Source organism: Cydia strobilella, chromosome 16, assembly GCF_947568885.1.
Source record: "Cydia strobilella chromosome 16, ilCydStro3.1, whole genome shotgun sequence".
Taxonomy (NCBI): Eukaryota; Metazoa; Arthropoda; class Insecta; order Lepidoptera; family Tortricidae; genus Cydia; species Cydia strobilella.
In genome coordinates, this window is record NC_086056.1 from 16060809 (window position 1) to 16075749 (window position 14941).

The 14941-nt window shown below is 41.5% G+C and overlaps 1 protein-coding gene across 2 annotated transcripts; it reads right to left on the bottom strand.

Moving 5' to 3' along the window:
* Window positions 1-4901: 4901 nt before the first annotated feature.
* Window positions 4902-14738, bottom strand: LOC134748220 (atlastin-like). 2 transcript variants are annotated; one of them, XM_063682939.1, is made up of 11 exons: window positions 14620-14738; window positions 12282-12508; window positions 11668-11814; window positions 11203-11358; window positions 10487-10636; window positions 9713-9851; window positions 8930-9114; window positions 8118-8339; window positions 7107-7321; window positions 5797-5863; window positions 4902-5171 (listed from the first exon to the last, which is right to left on the bottom strand). In XM_063682939.1, the coding sequence occupies exons 1-11, from the start codon at window positions 14624-14626 to the stop codon at window positions 5094-5096; spliced, it is 1593 nt and encodes a 530-aa protein (XP_063539009.1). In that variant the 5' UTR covers window positions 14627-14738; the 3' UTR covers window positions 4902-5093. The 2 variants fall into 2 exon arrangements, with proteins under 2 accessions (XP_063539009.1, XP_063539010.1); XM_063682940.1 differs by having other exon boundaries at window positions 12282-12493; window positions 14620-14641.
* Between the last annotated feature and the right edge of the window lie 203 nt (window positions 14739-14941).

Sequence of the window (14941 nt, forward strand, 5' to 3'; positions counted from 1 at the left end):
GTGAGTAATAGTAGGAAATAGCATGACAGAAACACTCTGTCGACTTTAAAAGTGTTTTTTGCACTAATGAAGTATTCAATGTTTATTATAATAGTTCAATATTTATGTAAAGAGTGCGCTAAACATACTTTTAAGTATACAGATACCAACACTATTCCACAAAAAAATAAAACCTGAAAATTTGCGAAAGTGACGCCATCTAGCGGGGTTTAAGCTTTGGGTAACCTAGTCGAACCACCTTAATATTGAATTCTACTTTTATGTTTGACGTTTGCGTAGGTGAAGAATTTATATGTTCTTATGAATTATGAGTCCATAATTTTAACTTAGGATATGTCAATTTCATTATATTAACTAGATTTTAATTGTTAAAGTTTAGATTTGGTAAATAACTTGTTTTATATAATAATCATGTTCAATATGTATATCGGTTTACAAATATTATGTCACTGGTTATTGTTTAAAAATTAACGTGATTTGGTTATTGTTTTATTTGTACTATATTTCGATTTTAAATTCTTTCACACGGGAGTCAGTGACGATGACTCGTAGTTTAATTTTAGGGTAATTATCTATAGTTCTGGTTTAAGCAAGTGGGAACGAATAAAGAACTTGCTTGGAGCAATAACTATGGCTCACACGCGTCCTCGCTGGCCGAGCAAGCAACCGAGAGCGTCAAACCATTCAATATACATTAGTACAAACTAATTATTATTTGAGACATGAAAACGTAGAATTTACGTCTCTAAGCTGACCTACAGGCCAGTGTACAAGAAGTATGGATAACCCCCTGGTACACTTTAAAGTCGTATCTAACGTAACGAATGTTTTTATATTGACAGCCACAATTGTGCCATTTTCAACAAAAAGGGTACTTACTGTCGCTCGTCAGTAAGGCGCTATTTCCATATAGCTTCAATTAGAAATCAACATTATCGACAACCGACAATGTGGTACCTTTCGGTTGAAAACGTCACAATTGTGGACTGTAAACCGATATAAACCGACCAGCAGGCGCAGCATGGTTCCATTTTTATCGCTTGTCACTATGCCCGTCACTTTCGCACTCACATACTTGGTAGAACGTGACAGGCATGGTGACAAGCGATAAAAATGCGACCGTGCTACCGCCGCAGGAGATGTTTTATTTCCCTGTCATTAAAGCGATAAAAACTACTTACGTTTTGAGGCAATATAAAAATATTGAGCGACTAAGTTTACTTTTCTAAAAGTGTATAAAACCTAAGTGTTTCCGTACGGTTAAGACGCTATCGGTTTCAGGCCAAAGCTAATCCTTCTGCTCAATTTCACTCGTAATAAGTAAAATGTTGAACAAGATGTTATTTATGTTACGCCGGATTATATTAGTGTTATTGTAAGTTTATTTAGAACAGTAGCGTAAGGTACAGGTGTTTTTGGCGGGCGCTTCGCTGTGGTTCATATTATGATGGCCGTGGACTGTTGCATGTTCATTTGAAGACTTGTAGGCTCCTTTTCAACACATTTTTCGAGGTGTACATAAGGTTCTTTTTGCTTTGTACCATAGGATTTATACTGGGTTCAATTCATACTGTTTTGTAAAAAAAAAATATCGCCTTGTGCAAATTTTAATTTCCTTTGTCAGTTTTAGTACGTTTATTTTTTGCTAACGAAAATCTTAACGAGATTTGGAATTTAAGACCTAAAATCATTAATAAACACTTCACTAATATGTGTAACTTGTGTAAGAATATTTATAAATTTATAAAAAACTTACATTGAAACGACGAAATAAAATGTGAGAACCATTAATGGGCTTTTAAAATAACATAACCTTTTTCCATGAGTCCCACAGCGAAGCTCCCCCGGCCGTCCCAGCTCACGGTGTAAGCAATATGCGAGAGGACAGTTTCTATGCGTTGCCTGTTTTGTGCCATAACTGCGGGCACTCACCCCGCACACCAAGTTTAAAACCTTATTATCAGTGGTATAAATACTATTTTAGAATGGCATATCTACTTAAGAGTAATCCTTGTTTTTATAGCCCAGATATTGAAATGACAGTACGATTGCCCTACTCTAGGGCCACCCCACACTAGCGTCTTTGACAAAATGGCGGCGTCGGAGCCAATGTTGCGTCGCGCAGCAGCCATAGAGTCGACTACACGCCAACGCTCGGGAGACGATAGCGGTAGCCCATTTTCGGCGGATCTGTCAATTTAATACAAAATTGTGATGTTCCACGGGTAAAGGTACCTTATGGCGTACCTCTAATCTAATTAAGGTGCTACGCGACGTAAGCGCCTACCGTCATAAGGTATATTTACCGGTGGAACGTCACAATTGGTACAAAAGCAATAAGTGGGTTGTAATGTGTGCAAATCGTGTTGTCCTTTAAGTATCTTAAATATAAAAACAGCTTAATAATATATAAATCTGTTTAATCTTGGTTCAGTACAAAATTATAATTGGAAGTGATAGAAGGTGTGCCGAGTCAGATGCCCGCAGTGCAGATTGTCAGATATCATATTTATTTATATATTTTATTCAAGTTTCGAGTGTTGGAGAGTTTTACGCGATTTGACAAACCACGGCTTCTGGCAATCGACGCTTTGGACACTTTCGCTTGTAGTTTAATTTTGCTCGCGCGACGCGGCGCGGGCTAGACTATGTACATGGTTACGGATAGGTTAATTACGATAACTGTACGCAATGTATTAATAAAGATCTTATTTTTATATCGTTTGTTTTTGTGATTGTGATGATATTATATCTTCCATGCCGTCCATGCCCTTCGAGGATATAACCAAACGGAGTAGCCATTAACCGATTCGTTGCGTGTTCCATTTTCAAAAAATTTTGGCTGTGGCAGGCGAACAATTGTTTCATGACACGACAGGCGTGCCTTACGCCATAGAATATGATGGCACGCCTCTCGTGTCATACGCCATACGTTAAAAACATTGATGACACGCCTGTCGTGCCATCCGCACCGAACCGAACCGAACCAATTATGGATGGTATAGAAAGGATGCCAATCTCTTATGGCAGAATTGTTGTAAAAGTGACCGCGTTAAGCTTTAAATAATAGTTCCTATCTCTCCGGTGGCGCAAGTTAGGCTCTGGGACATGAGTATAACATGAACCAACAAATAACCCGACCGAATTACGTAGGTTGTTTTTGGTAGTATTTCGGTGTATGGTGGCGCCGCCTAATTACTGTTTTTTGATGGACACTTTTCATACATAGAGATTTGGCTCCTTTATATAGTCTCCATGGAACCAATGGTCACACATTGTATGGACTGACGTTTATCTGACATGGCTATTTTTACGTTACGTATACATTTGACGTGCCCCTCCCCCGCAAAAATCGGCAGACTGTTTTGTACAGAAAATTACAGACAAGGCGTCTCCATTTGGTTATATCCTCCAAGACCATGACAGATATATGCATAATATAATAAGAGGTCAAAGAAAAATAAGTAAATGAAAAAAGTTAAAGTAACATCTTTATTTTGTCAAGTATAAAATATTAAAGCATTAATTGCAAAAATTTTAACATTGCATTTTAAATATAAATTGATTTTATCACAAATATAAATATATTTATTAAAATATTTTTACCCTAACACTAGCGACTTTATCTAAGAGTTTTAAATTCCATTTAAAAAGCAAAATGTCGAATCCTTAAATCCATTCCTTACTTCACATTGGATAATATTTAAGTTTTATACAGTTCTTAGAAGGACACGGATTTCAAAGATACTCGAACACGCGTTAAGTTCAACAACGCTTCTTCTTCTCTTCTTCTCTCGTGTCGAGGTTCCCCTAAACAGTGGATGACCAGAAAGCAGCGGTGCTGACAGCCCGGACCGTGGCGGCTCTCAGGTCGGATTCAGAGCAGGAGTGCGGGCACGCGGGGCAGTCCAGCAGGTGCACCATAGTTTGCGGTGCTGTGTCGGAAGCACATTGGCTGCTTCAATTCAACGCTTAACTTAAACGTTTAGGCCTCATTCGCACGAGCGCTTTTTCAACGCGCGTTAAAAAAGCGCTTGAATCCGTGCACACGCGAAATTCGATTTAACGACCAACGCTTAAAGTCGAAAATCCAACAACGCTTGATTAAAAGCGTCACCGCCATCGTGTGAATAAATACACATGTATCCATCTGTGTCATTCAAACACTTTTTTAACGCGCGTTGAAAAAGTGCTAGTGCGAATATGAGGCCTTACTAAACATTGGTCAATATCATCAAACAATTATTATAGCACCATAACACCACTCCGTGTCCCGCAAGGGTCTCCGTCTCCGTTCGTCAAGGTTGACGTTCTACACTCCTAATGGTTGCTGTCTTGCAACATAGTATCGACGTTGTACAGTCGCCATCAGATATATCGGAGCGGCCGAGGTGCTCAAAAATAACTTAACACGCACTCTAGCGCCTTGACAATAGAGGCGTATTCAGATATTTGTGAGCGCCTCGGCCGCTCCGATATATCTGATGGAGACTGTACCAAAGATACCGTCAGGTGACAACCATAACTCACTATTTACTAAAAAAATAAATAAACAAAAATCAACCTTATTTTAGTGTTAATATGGTTCATTGTGGTAGTAATAAGTGAGTTTTGGTTATCACCTGACGATACATTGATTAAAATGCTTAAAATCTAAGACAATTTCGTGCTTCGAATTTGACAGTTAAACGAGATAGCGCTGCACACTTGCACAGCACCACACATTTTGCGGCAGCTCTGATTATCAAAAGTTGACGTTTGACAATTCTAAAGGGGCCCACTGACTTTCAGTCCGCCGGACGATATCGGTCTGTCAGAACAAAACAGTTTGACAGTTCCGAACAACTGACAGGCCGATATCGTCCGGCGGACTGATAGTCAGTGGGCCCCTTATGGGGCACGTTTTTATCTTAGACTTTACCTCACTATTGGTTGTACATTCGCCGGGGCCAATATCGGAGCGGCCAAGGCGGTGACAAATATCTGAACAAAACCTATATTATCAAGACGTGAAAGTGCACGTTCAGATATTTATGAGCACGTTGGCCTCCCCGATATACATTATGGCGACTTAATAAGAGAACGCAAGTTGACTAGCGCCGTTTGTCGTCGAGGCCGACCGCCGCGGCCGCCGCCCGCGGCCCCACCGACTCCCACGCTTGCCGCATGGCCTGGGAACAACTCATACGTTCAAATGTGCCATTTTCAACCAAATGGGTACTTATTGTCGCTTGTTAGTAAGGCGCTATTTCCATATAGCTTCAATTAGAAATCAACCTTATCGACAAGCGACAATGTGGTACCTATTGGTTAAAAACGTCACAAATATTGAACGGGAATCAGGACAATTACTTGCAGTTTGATTGGCAGACGGTTCTTATAACTTTTAACTCAAACAAAATAAAGTCGATATTAGTATGCCGCCCAAACAACATTTCATATTTTTATTACTACATAAAGAAACATCTATCAGTCGTGAACTTGTAACTAAGGAGTATCTACTTATAGAAGGGATATGTATGGATACAGGGATACGTATGCATTCTTACTGCCAAGTTTGTGCAAAGTTATGGTCAGAGTCTAAAACGTCACAAAATAAATGACGTGCGCCGCTGTGGGCTTCTCCAAATTAGCAGTTCCTTACATCCTTATATAAAAGGGCCTACAGTTGTCCACCTTCCTCAGACTATACTAGACTATGCTATGTGACTTGGTAGCCCCTTACGTCTGTGCAGCGCGAGATTTCCATTTGGCAGAAGGAAGGAAGGTTGGCATAGTAAAACAAAAGATGCTTACGTATTCTCGCACGGAGTCTGCTATTTCGTCGAGCTGTATGCCCACGTCGCGCATGTTGCCCGTCACTCTGGAAAAAGATAAGAAAGTAAGTAAAGAACCGAACCGAACGTGTATTGTCTTTAAATGGAATTTTCTTACTATCTGGTTTAATGATTCATGCTGTTTAATAGCTCATTCCATAGACGGACCATTCGCGGAAGGAACTTTCTGTACCTAAAACAGCACAGTGCGCGACCATGTAAAGAAAAATGATGCATAGTGCCGCCAGGCATGTATAGTGCTTTTCTCAAACATATGCAATGAAATAAAGAAATACACCACTCAAAAAAAAAAACGAATTTCTCCTTCGACTGGCGGCAACAAGTTATTAATTGCTAATTCTGCCTCCGCCCTCAATTGCGACGGAGTACAATTAATTTCTTCGTCGCTATTATCATCGGAACTCACATTGAAATGTTATTTATAAATATCAATCACAAATATAAAATCCAGCTACTCGAAAAAAGTTTTTTAATTTTCCCTCCAATCCCTACATAATGTTTATTTTTTACGGAAGTCGTGCATATTTCGCGTGTGTAGTGTTCGAATAGACCTTATTAGGGTTATTATACACAACCTGATATAGTTGGTCAAACCAAATTGTCAGTGAATAAGAACAAAAAAAATACTATACTCATCCTTTTCTTTTGGGTGCTACTACTAGTGTAAGACAAAGATAGTATGATTCTCTCTGCCTATGTTTGAAATGAGAAAGTCCTTTGACAAAGGTGACTTAGGCCCCATTCGCATGAGCATTCGCTAATCAGAAATCGACTTCACACTCGCGTTCGCGGCTTCGCGCCGCGTAGTATGGAGCGGGCTATACAGATTAGTATACTTAATATCAGTTCGTGTGTAATAGGCGTTAACGCGGATATTTTTGGTACGATAACCATTCAGCCACTAGAAAAAAGTAAAAAATATAATTTAGCTGTTTAGCCTGTTCATGAACACAGACGCCATGTTTACATTAAAATTTAAAAAAAAAATACTTCCCGGCGTAGGTCTTCAATTTCGTATGAAATTCCTTTACAGTTCTCTCGAGTTGCTCCGGCCGGAACGTGATACTTTGAAGCCTGTTTTGACGCACATAAGGACGATTTTTCATTGCATGTTCGAGAAAATTGTTTTGTTAATTTAGTTTTTAAGACATTTTTGCTGTGCCCTAACAGGGTATCATGTACCGACTATATTTTATTTACCACCTGTATGAAATGAACATGATTGCAATAAATAAATGAATATGAATATGAATGAAAAGGTATCCTCACCTGCTGTACGCCCACACGGCCAGCAGCACCAGCGCCGCCGCGGCCACGGCCTGGCCGGCCGCCACCACGGTCTGCACGCCGGCGGCCGCGCCCAGCACGCCCAGCAGGTACCCGAGGATGGCCAGCGTCGCGAACACCGCCGGCGTGCCCGCCAGCTTGAAGATGTTCTTGCCCTCGTTGTGTTCTTTTAGTTGCTGGTATTGCTCTTCTAGTTCCTGTCATTTTTATTTTATTTTAATACGTCTAATGTACGAACTCTTGTTAAGACTTGTCTTAAAAACATTTCTGATGTATCGAAGCAAATTTAAAAAAAATAATGCATTTTTTTCTGGGCGCGTCCACTTACTCAGAGACGACTGGGCACCCTCTGTAGACTCGGGTTCCCACGGGATACCCTGGACGGCCCGGCGCACAAATGCGTCAGTTCTGTCACAGCTCGGCTGATACCACGTCTGTCCACCATATGCCGACAACGGTTGCCGTCTCACTTTGGTCATGCCATGCGTAGAGGTGATGAAAGCTTGGAGAAAATGGTCGTGCTCGGAAAAGTGGAAGGCGTTAGACCGCAGGGCCCCCACCGACTAGACGGTCCGACCGAGTTAAGAAGGCCACCTCGGGCAAACTCCATCAAACGGTGAGGGATACGGGAGATCGAGACCGATGGAGACTAATCACAGGAGCTGCAAAATCGAGTGGTCACGATCCTCAATAATGAGCGACCGACAAAGAAGAAGTAGACTCGGGTGAAGCCAAACATAGCGCGCTCCGGTGCGCTTACCGTATGCCGTATGTCTTAAGTTAAGCTGTCAATGAATCTCAAATCTCAACAGACTCCTACAATGGCTACCATGTGAACAGATCCTATCCCTGTCGTTATTAAGAGTGATGGTGTTATTAAACTGCAGTCTTTAGAAAATTGATCGGTTTCCCAGTCGGGCTGCTACTAACGAATAGCCTGAATTTATGAGAAAATATGAACGTTAGCTTCCGGAGTTTTTATTGAACAGGTACCTTGATGAGTTGTGCTTCGTAAGTGCTAGCTAACTCGTCCCCGCCCATCTTCCTCTTGGCGTGGAAGGCGTGCAGCGCCTTGTTCCTCGCGCGACGGTGCTCGTCGTGCAGGCGCCGCGGCGGCAGGTAGGGCCGGGCGCCGCCGCACGCGTGTTCCATCACCGTGTCGTACACCTCGCGAGCTTCGGCCACGGCGGAGAGGTTGTTCGCTTCGGCGGTAGCCTGTACGTCAAATGTTTACACTCAGTCCACGCTACGTCCGCAGGCCAACTGCTTAGTCGTACTTATCCATTGTCGATGCAAGTCCCAGACATCAACAGAGACACAGTGATATTTGGTGATATCTTAGATAAAGTACTTCAAAATATTAGCATGCATCTTCCGATTGAGTAGTCATTGCTACTAATGGGAATAAAACAAAAATTCTCTCGTGGACGAAAAAATAGTATAGACCCTACAGAAGATGAGCTTTGCATTTGTACCATGCTGACCTAGAGATATTTAAAATATCTCTAGGATAGTCTTAAGGGGCCCACTGACTGTCACTCTGCCGGACGATATCGGCCTGTCGGTTAGAACAAAAATTTGACAGTTCCGAACGACTGACAGGCCGATATCGTCCGGCGGACTGATAGTCAGTGGACACCTTTAGGTTCGGATAGCTCGGTGTAGGGATTGTAAACCGGTTTTTATTTGTATGAAATTTCTGTTAACCGGTTATTAACATTCCATTCCCTAGTTCGGTGCGGTTGAACTTGAGCGTTTGAATTTGAACTCGGGGCCGATGTCCGGAATATTTAACAAGGCCTCACCTCGAGTATAGACTTCGGCTCCGGTAGCTCGGTGCCGTTGAACACATTGATGTAAGCCTTGAAGTAGAGCAGCAGGTCGCGCGCCCGCACCGGCTGCCCTTGGATGGTCTTGGGAAGCAAAGCGTCGGGCGACAGCAGCGCCGGCACCAGCTGACGGAGGGACTCTTTAAACTCGGGGCTGATGTCTGGAATTGGGAGTTACAACCATTTTATCCCCACGTATCCGCAATAAAGTTACAAGGGGATCGAACGGCACATATTAGCTCCGAAAAAATCATGATATGGTTGACAGTGTTTGCTGACTATACACGGTGGCTAAAAAATAAGTGCATTCCCGTTGCCAGGGAAGTTTTGGGATTATACTGAGCAACTTTTACTATGGGACCAACCCCCGAAATCGCGAAAACATTTTTGGCCGTTTCATACATTTTGGCTGGTCCATTTTCTATGCGAGGGTCGATTTTTTTTTCACGATATCGTGGTTGGTCCCATAGTAAAAGTTGCTTAGTATGATCCCAAAAACTCCCTGGCAACGGGAATGCATTTATTTTTTAGCGACCCTGTAAGCCCAATAAGATTATCACGTCTTTTCTCTCAAAATAAAGGCAAAGATCATGTGTTGAATCTATAAGAAGCATATTTTTGTTATTTTCACTAATTCTCGAGATATTAATTTTGAAGCATATGAACAAACTATTGTTCTTTCTTATCATATGTTGATTACAACTCACAGCTGAATCTCCGAATCCGTAAGGTCGTCTTAGTTCTGAAATGCCCATTTACCTGCAAGTTTCCCTTTGAACTGCGGGTTGGTGGCGACGGTGAGGCCGGGGTGCGGCATGAGGAAGCAGGCCAGTTGCTCGAAGCAAGACGCCACGTGTCGACGCAACGCTTGGAGTTCCTCGTGTTGGCCTTCATGAACCTACAAGTAGATGAAAGGACGTCTTTCAGGTAAGCTTTTCAATATGGTTTTAACCGAGACTACATAGGTACCTACAATTCCTATCAGATATAGGTATATTGAGGAGTGACGAAGGGACTTTTCTGATTATGCGCTCTAACGCCAATAGAGAATGTGCTTCAAACTCGTAAGGACCTTGGGCGCTCCAATATAGATATGATGACAACTGTAGATATGGTCAGCTGGGGCAAGTGCTCCATAGGGAAAGGTGTGCCACTGCCGCCTTCTACCCTTCCACCGCCATAACCACATTTTTCCATTTAATTAGTGGGAAGAATTAGGACACGGAGAAGGACATTTCGGCACAGACACCCTAACTTTAATAGGATAGAATAGCTGGCACAAGTCTCATACCGCGACTCAGTCTAACATAACATATTACGGATTGCCTCGTAGATCGAAGTCCACTTGCTTATCAAAATATGTCTTTTTTCTTCAGGGGCCCGTTTATCAAAGGCTTGTAGCTTGTAATACAAGTGGAAGTTCCTGTTTGACAGCTTATGTTAGAAAGGGACTTCCACTTGTATTACAAGCTACAAGCTTTTGATAAACGGGCCCCTGAAGAAAAAAAGACATATTTTAAAGTAAGTAATTACCTCAAGGCGCTTGTCAAGTAGTTGTTGGCCGCCGGCGGCACCATACGGGTGATCGTAGGGGAAGCTCCAGTCCCGGACTAGAAGCTGCAGCCGCTGGAAGGGCTTGCCCACGCTGGTCTGCGCTGCTAAACGCCCGTACTCCATGAACAGCTAGAGACATGGACATTTTAAGATTATTATTTATTTGCTTGTACAGTTTCACTCGTCTCTTATCCACCCATAGAGATGCGTGCCTTGGCTGAGGTCCAGGGCAATATTTTACCACTCCAATCGAAAGGTCAAGGTCGCTCAGCCATCTAAGTCTGGGTATATCATGACACCGCTCTCTAAAGACAGTGTCACACAGACTTTATGGAGTAAGCTGGCATACCTAGTCTCATGATAAAAGAAAATATTTTGAGGAAAACTGCATACCTACATCTGCGAAGAAGTTCAAAAGTATGAACTAGCCTAACGCTTTTGTATTAAAAGACAGGTGCATAGTATTAAGGTGGTGATAAACGACTTAATATCTAATCAACATATCTAACTGCACAAAAGATCCCTATGGGTCGAAGTGTATCCGCAAGGGCCCCCGAAATTATAAGAAGATAAGATAACATATATAGGTACTTAATCAGAATTTTCTGCGCGAAAGTACGTCTTGTTTTCATACGACAAGACTCGCACGCAGCCAGATGTGCCGATTGTTTGGCATCAAAAGATGGTATACTGACCTGCAAGTGTTGCAGATCGTCTTCCTCAATGTTTTGTGACAGGTTGTAGATCTGCACAGAAGACAGCATGGTGGACAGCGCGAAGATTGTGGCATTGTCACGGACTGTCGATTCGCTGTCGAATGTGCCTTGCGTATCCATAAGTAAGATCACCACCTGAAAAAAACACAATTAACGAAAAAGCTATAAGTAAATAAATCAATTATAGACTAAAATGCGAATAAGGAAAAGCTAATAGTCATATAACTGGCAAAGGTAGATGATAGCGATCAAGAAGACCCAATGCCAAGCGCTGGTCAGAGCAGATTTCTACAAAGAGCTATATACCGATATACCGAAGTCATAGGCTGTTCATCAAGCTGGAAACCGCAACAAGTTGAGAATCCTACGATTGAAGCTACGATCGTTACCAGTGAAAGGCCAACTTAAGCTATCAAGAATCTTCTACTCTTTGGTCTACTTTACCTTCTCTCCATTGCTGAGAGTGGCCTTGAAAGGCTGAGACCAGAGCAGCAGGCCGGTGGTGTCTCGCTCAGAGCCTCCACGCCAACTAAAGCCCTGCAGCGGCTTGTCTTCCGCGCCCATCCAATCGCCGCTGTCCCCGAGGTTGTACTGGAAAATTTAAATAATTCTGACTTGAAAGTAATTTCATCTAATTAATACTTACCTATATAAAATGTTAAGCAATTTAAGACATTGGCTTGTTGACATTGGCATTGGTTTGATGAAGACGAACTTTGAAATCTTCCAAAAAAATTGTTAGCTTTGATTTAAAAGGCCACCATTCAGCAAGCACCATGCCAACTGGACAAGTGTCAACAACCGCTTACTCATGGCTTATATACTCTATGCATGGCTAAGAGATGTGATTTTAAGAAGTTGATCTAGGACTTTGATCTGGAGAAATAAGTAAACTAACTTATTTCTCTATGCCTCTATTAAGGCTATCAGTCATAGTGGTAGACAAAGAGTAAAGTTAGTATAATAGGTAATAGTGGTAGAGCAGAGAGGGCGTCTCACTTAAGACGGTAGGTACGAGTAGGTAATCATAAGTAAGATGAAGATAAAAGACTCCTTACCTTGTGATGTAGATATCTAAGGAAGAAATCAAGCAGGAAGCTCTTCCCCTTCCTAAAGGCGCCAGCCACGGAGACCACGACCACGGGCCGCTCCTTGATGTCCTCACGCAGCAGTAAGGCCGAGAGGGCATCTAGCTCAAGCTCGAAGGAGTGCTCGGGGCCCGGGGACACCACTTGGATGCCGTGGCCCGACTCTAGCGACTCGATTTTGTCTGGAATGTAAATACCTACAGATAATGAAGATGTATTCCCACCTGCCCCGCCGGGTACAAATGGGAAGGATCCATTCCCATCTGTGGCCGGCGGGGACGAAAGAAGACGCTCCCTACGAAAGTTCTACGTTACCTTTCCCATAAAAGTTAAACATTGTATCAAATACAAGTGAGTTGTGGACACATTGATTTTGCAATGACGTGGAGTGAGGTCATCTGTGTGACCGGACCGATTGCTTTTAATATTAAATGCCAATTGGCCATAAATACATCGATATTAGGTAAGTACTACCTATGATGTTCACAATATCAATATAGGTAATGAGTTATTCATAATAAAATAACATCAACATATTACTCAAGGTATTAAATAAGCAGCTTGCTTTACTCATACCAAACCTATATTAATAGCTATCTATGTTTACGACTGTGGGGCTCGTTTGACGGTTACGGCATAAGTAAGATGTAACTTATTGAAAAAAATGTCACCAAAAGTTCACAACTTCGGCACAGCGTGCGTTGTACAAGGTACGCACTTTTTACATTGCTATTAAATTTGAAAGCGATAAACGTCTATTTTGTTTTGTATTTAAATCACAAAAACTCGTAGGAATCTACCTACTTAGCGAGTGTGTGAGATGACAACAACGTTTGAACACACCTACGTACCTAAATTGGGTGTCGCGACCTTCCATAAATATTTATTAGTCGTTAGGTATGTATCTACCTACCTACTACAATAACATAAAAACTACACGCATGCAACAACTATATATATGGATCTACATATGTCCGAAATAAAATTATTTTATTATTTATTATTATTATTTTACTTAATAAGATGTAATAGTTATGTATTTTCAGTCCATACTTTTATAAAATTGTTTAACCAGTAACATCAGACGATACGATCATTTCAAAAAAATTTAATTCGCACACATTGCCGTTTTAACAATTGAGTAGGTACCAATATGCATTAGGTAAGTGCATGTGTGCACCGGCTTTCTTCGTCCACACTCCACACACGAATGTAGGTAACTATTTTTACGACACGGTTGCGTTTATACGATGGTTTTAAAAACAGCTCTATTCTCTATTTCCTGTAATCATGCCATCATGCTCAACATTTTAGGTACCCACGATTTATAATTGTCTATAATAAAATTAAGTAAATAACAAACATATTAGCCGAAGCCTTCTGAATCACAGCTGAGATAACAACTAAAAATAGAAGCTACACAAAAAACAAACAAACACCTGATATGCTCTACATTTTTTTTTACTTTGTACAACTTTGTATATGTTACATGTAGGTATATCATAATACCTCCTAAGCTACCTATTACTTTTCACCTCAGCAGCTCGAACAAGCCTACTTTCGTCACTCCCTGGAGTGAAACAATGTAGCTTTTTAATTTAGTGAAGGCCATGAACTTCATACTTTTATTAAATTTTTTTTTACGATATGGTACGGTACGGTACGGTACGGTCCGGTACGGTACGGTCCGGTCCGGTCCGGTCCGGTATATGTACGATACGATAAGATACGATACGATACGAGACCGGACCGGACCGGTCTCGTATCGTATCGTATCTTATCGTATCGTACATATTATAATACTTTTTTTTCTGTTTATTCTGTGTAATTCGAAATACATTTTAACCTTTAATATGTTCTTACTACTGAGGTGAAAAATTATGTGTGCAACACGAGAGCAAAGTTATTTTACATCTCGTGTTTTAGAGTCCCTCGCTACGCTCAAGATTCTACCTTAGAATCACTCGCTTCGCTCATGATTCAATTATAGAATCTCTCGCTTTCTCGGGACTCAAAATAAACACTCGCAAGAAAAACCAACTTTCCTCTCTTGTTGCACAAATAACTATTGCTATTATGAATCCAGGAAGCACGATTTATTAAAGCGTTTTATTTTCCAAAAAAAAAGTAAGTAAATAATAAACATATTAGCCGAAGCCTTCTGTATCACAGCTGAGATAACAACTAAAAATAGCTCGTAAACAAAGCTAAACACCAACACCTGATATTCGTTTACGCCGTTTCCAATAAAACAAGCCACAAATTCTTTATAAGACGACAAATTCTTTATAAAACACAGAATACTCACTGGCCATTGTGAAAAGTTCGATACTAAAAAGTCAATTAGCAGCAGGTGGTCATTTTCCGGAGTTTCACTTTTAATGTGTGTTTAGCGTGTGCCGACCGTCGGGCGAGGCGCGGCGAGTAAGACTGCAGACTGGAGACTAGGCTGGCGTAATGGCGTTGTAAGGTCATCGTTATGATGTCATCGGCCGGCTCTACACTACGCCATCGCCAGTGATGTCATACTTCATAAGCTGATGCTAGGAGTGTGTGTGCAGTGAAAATATAAGAAGTAGAGTAAAGGTAGAGTTCCGCGGGGTGGGGTGGCAAAGGAGGTAGCCCCCTCC

Excerpts from the sequence above, each read along its gene's own strand:
- LOC134748220 (XM_063682939.1), bottom strand. Across the intron at positions 9,852-10,486 it reads TACTTGACAAGCGCCTTGAG|GTTCATGAAGGCCAACACGA; the intron begins GTAATTACTTAC and ends ATCTACTTGTAG. Across the intron at positions 7,322-8,117 it reads ACGAAGCACAACTCATCAAG|GAACTAGAAGAGCAATACCA; the intron begins GTACCTGTTCAA and ends TAAAAATGACAG.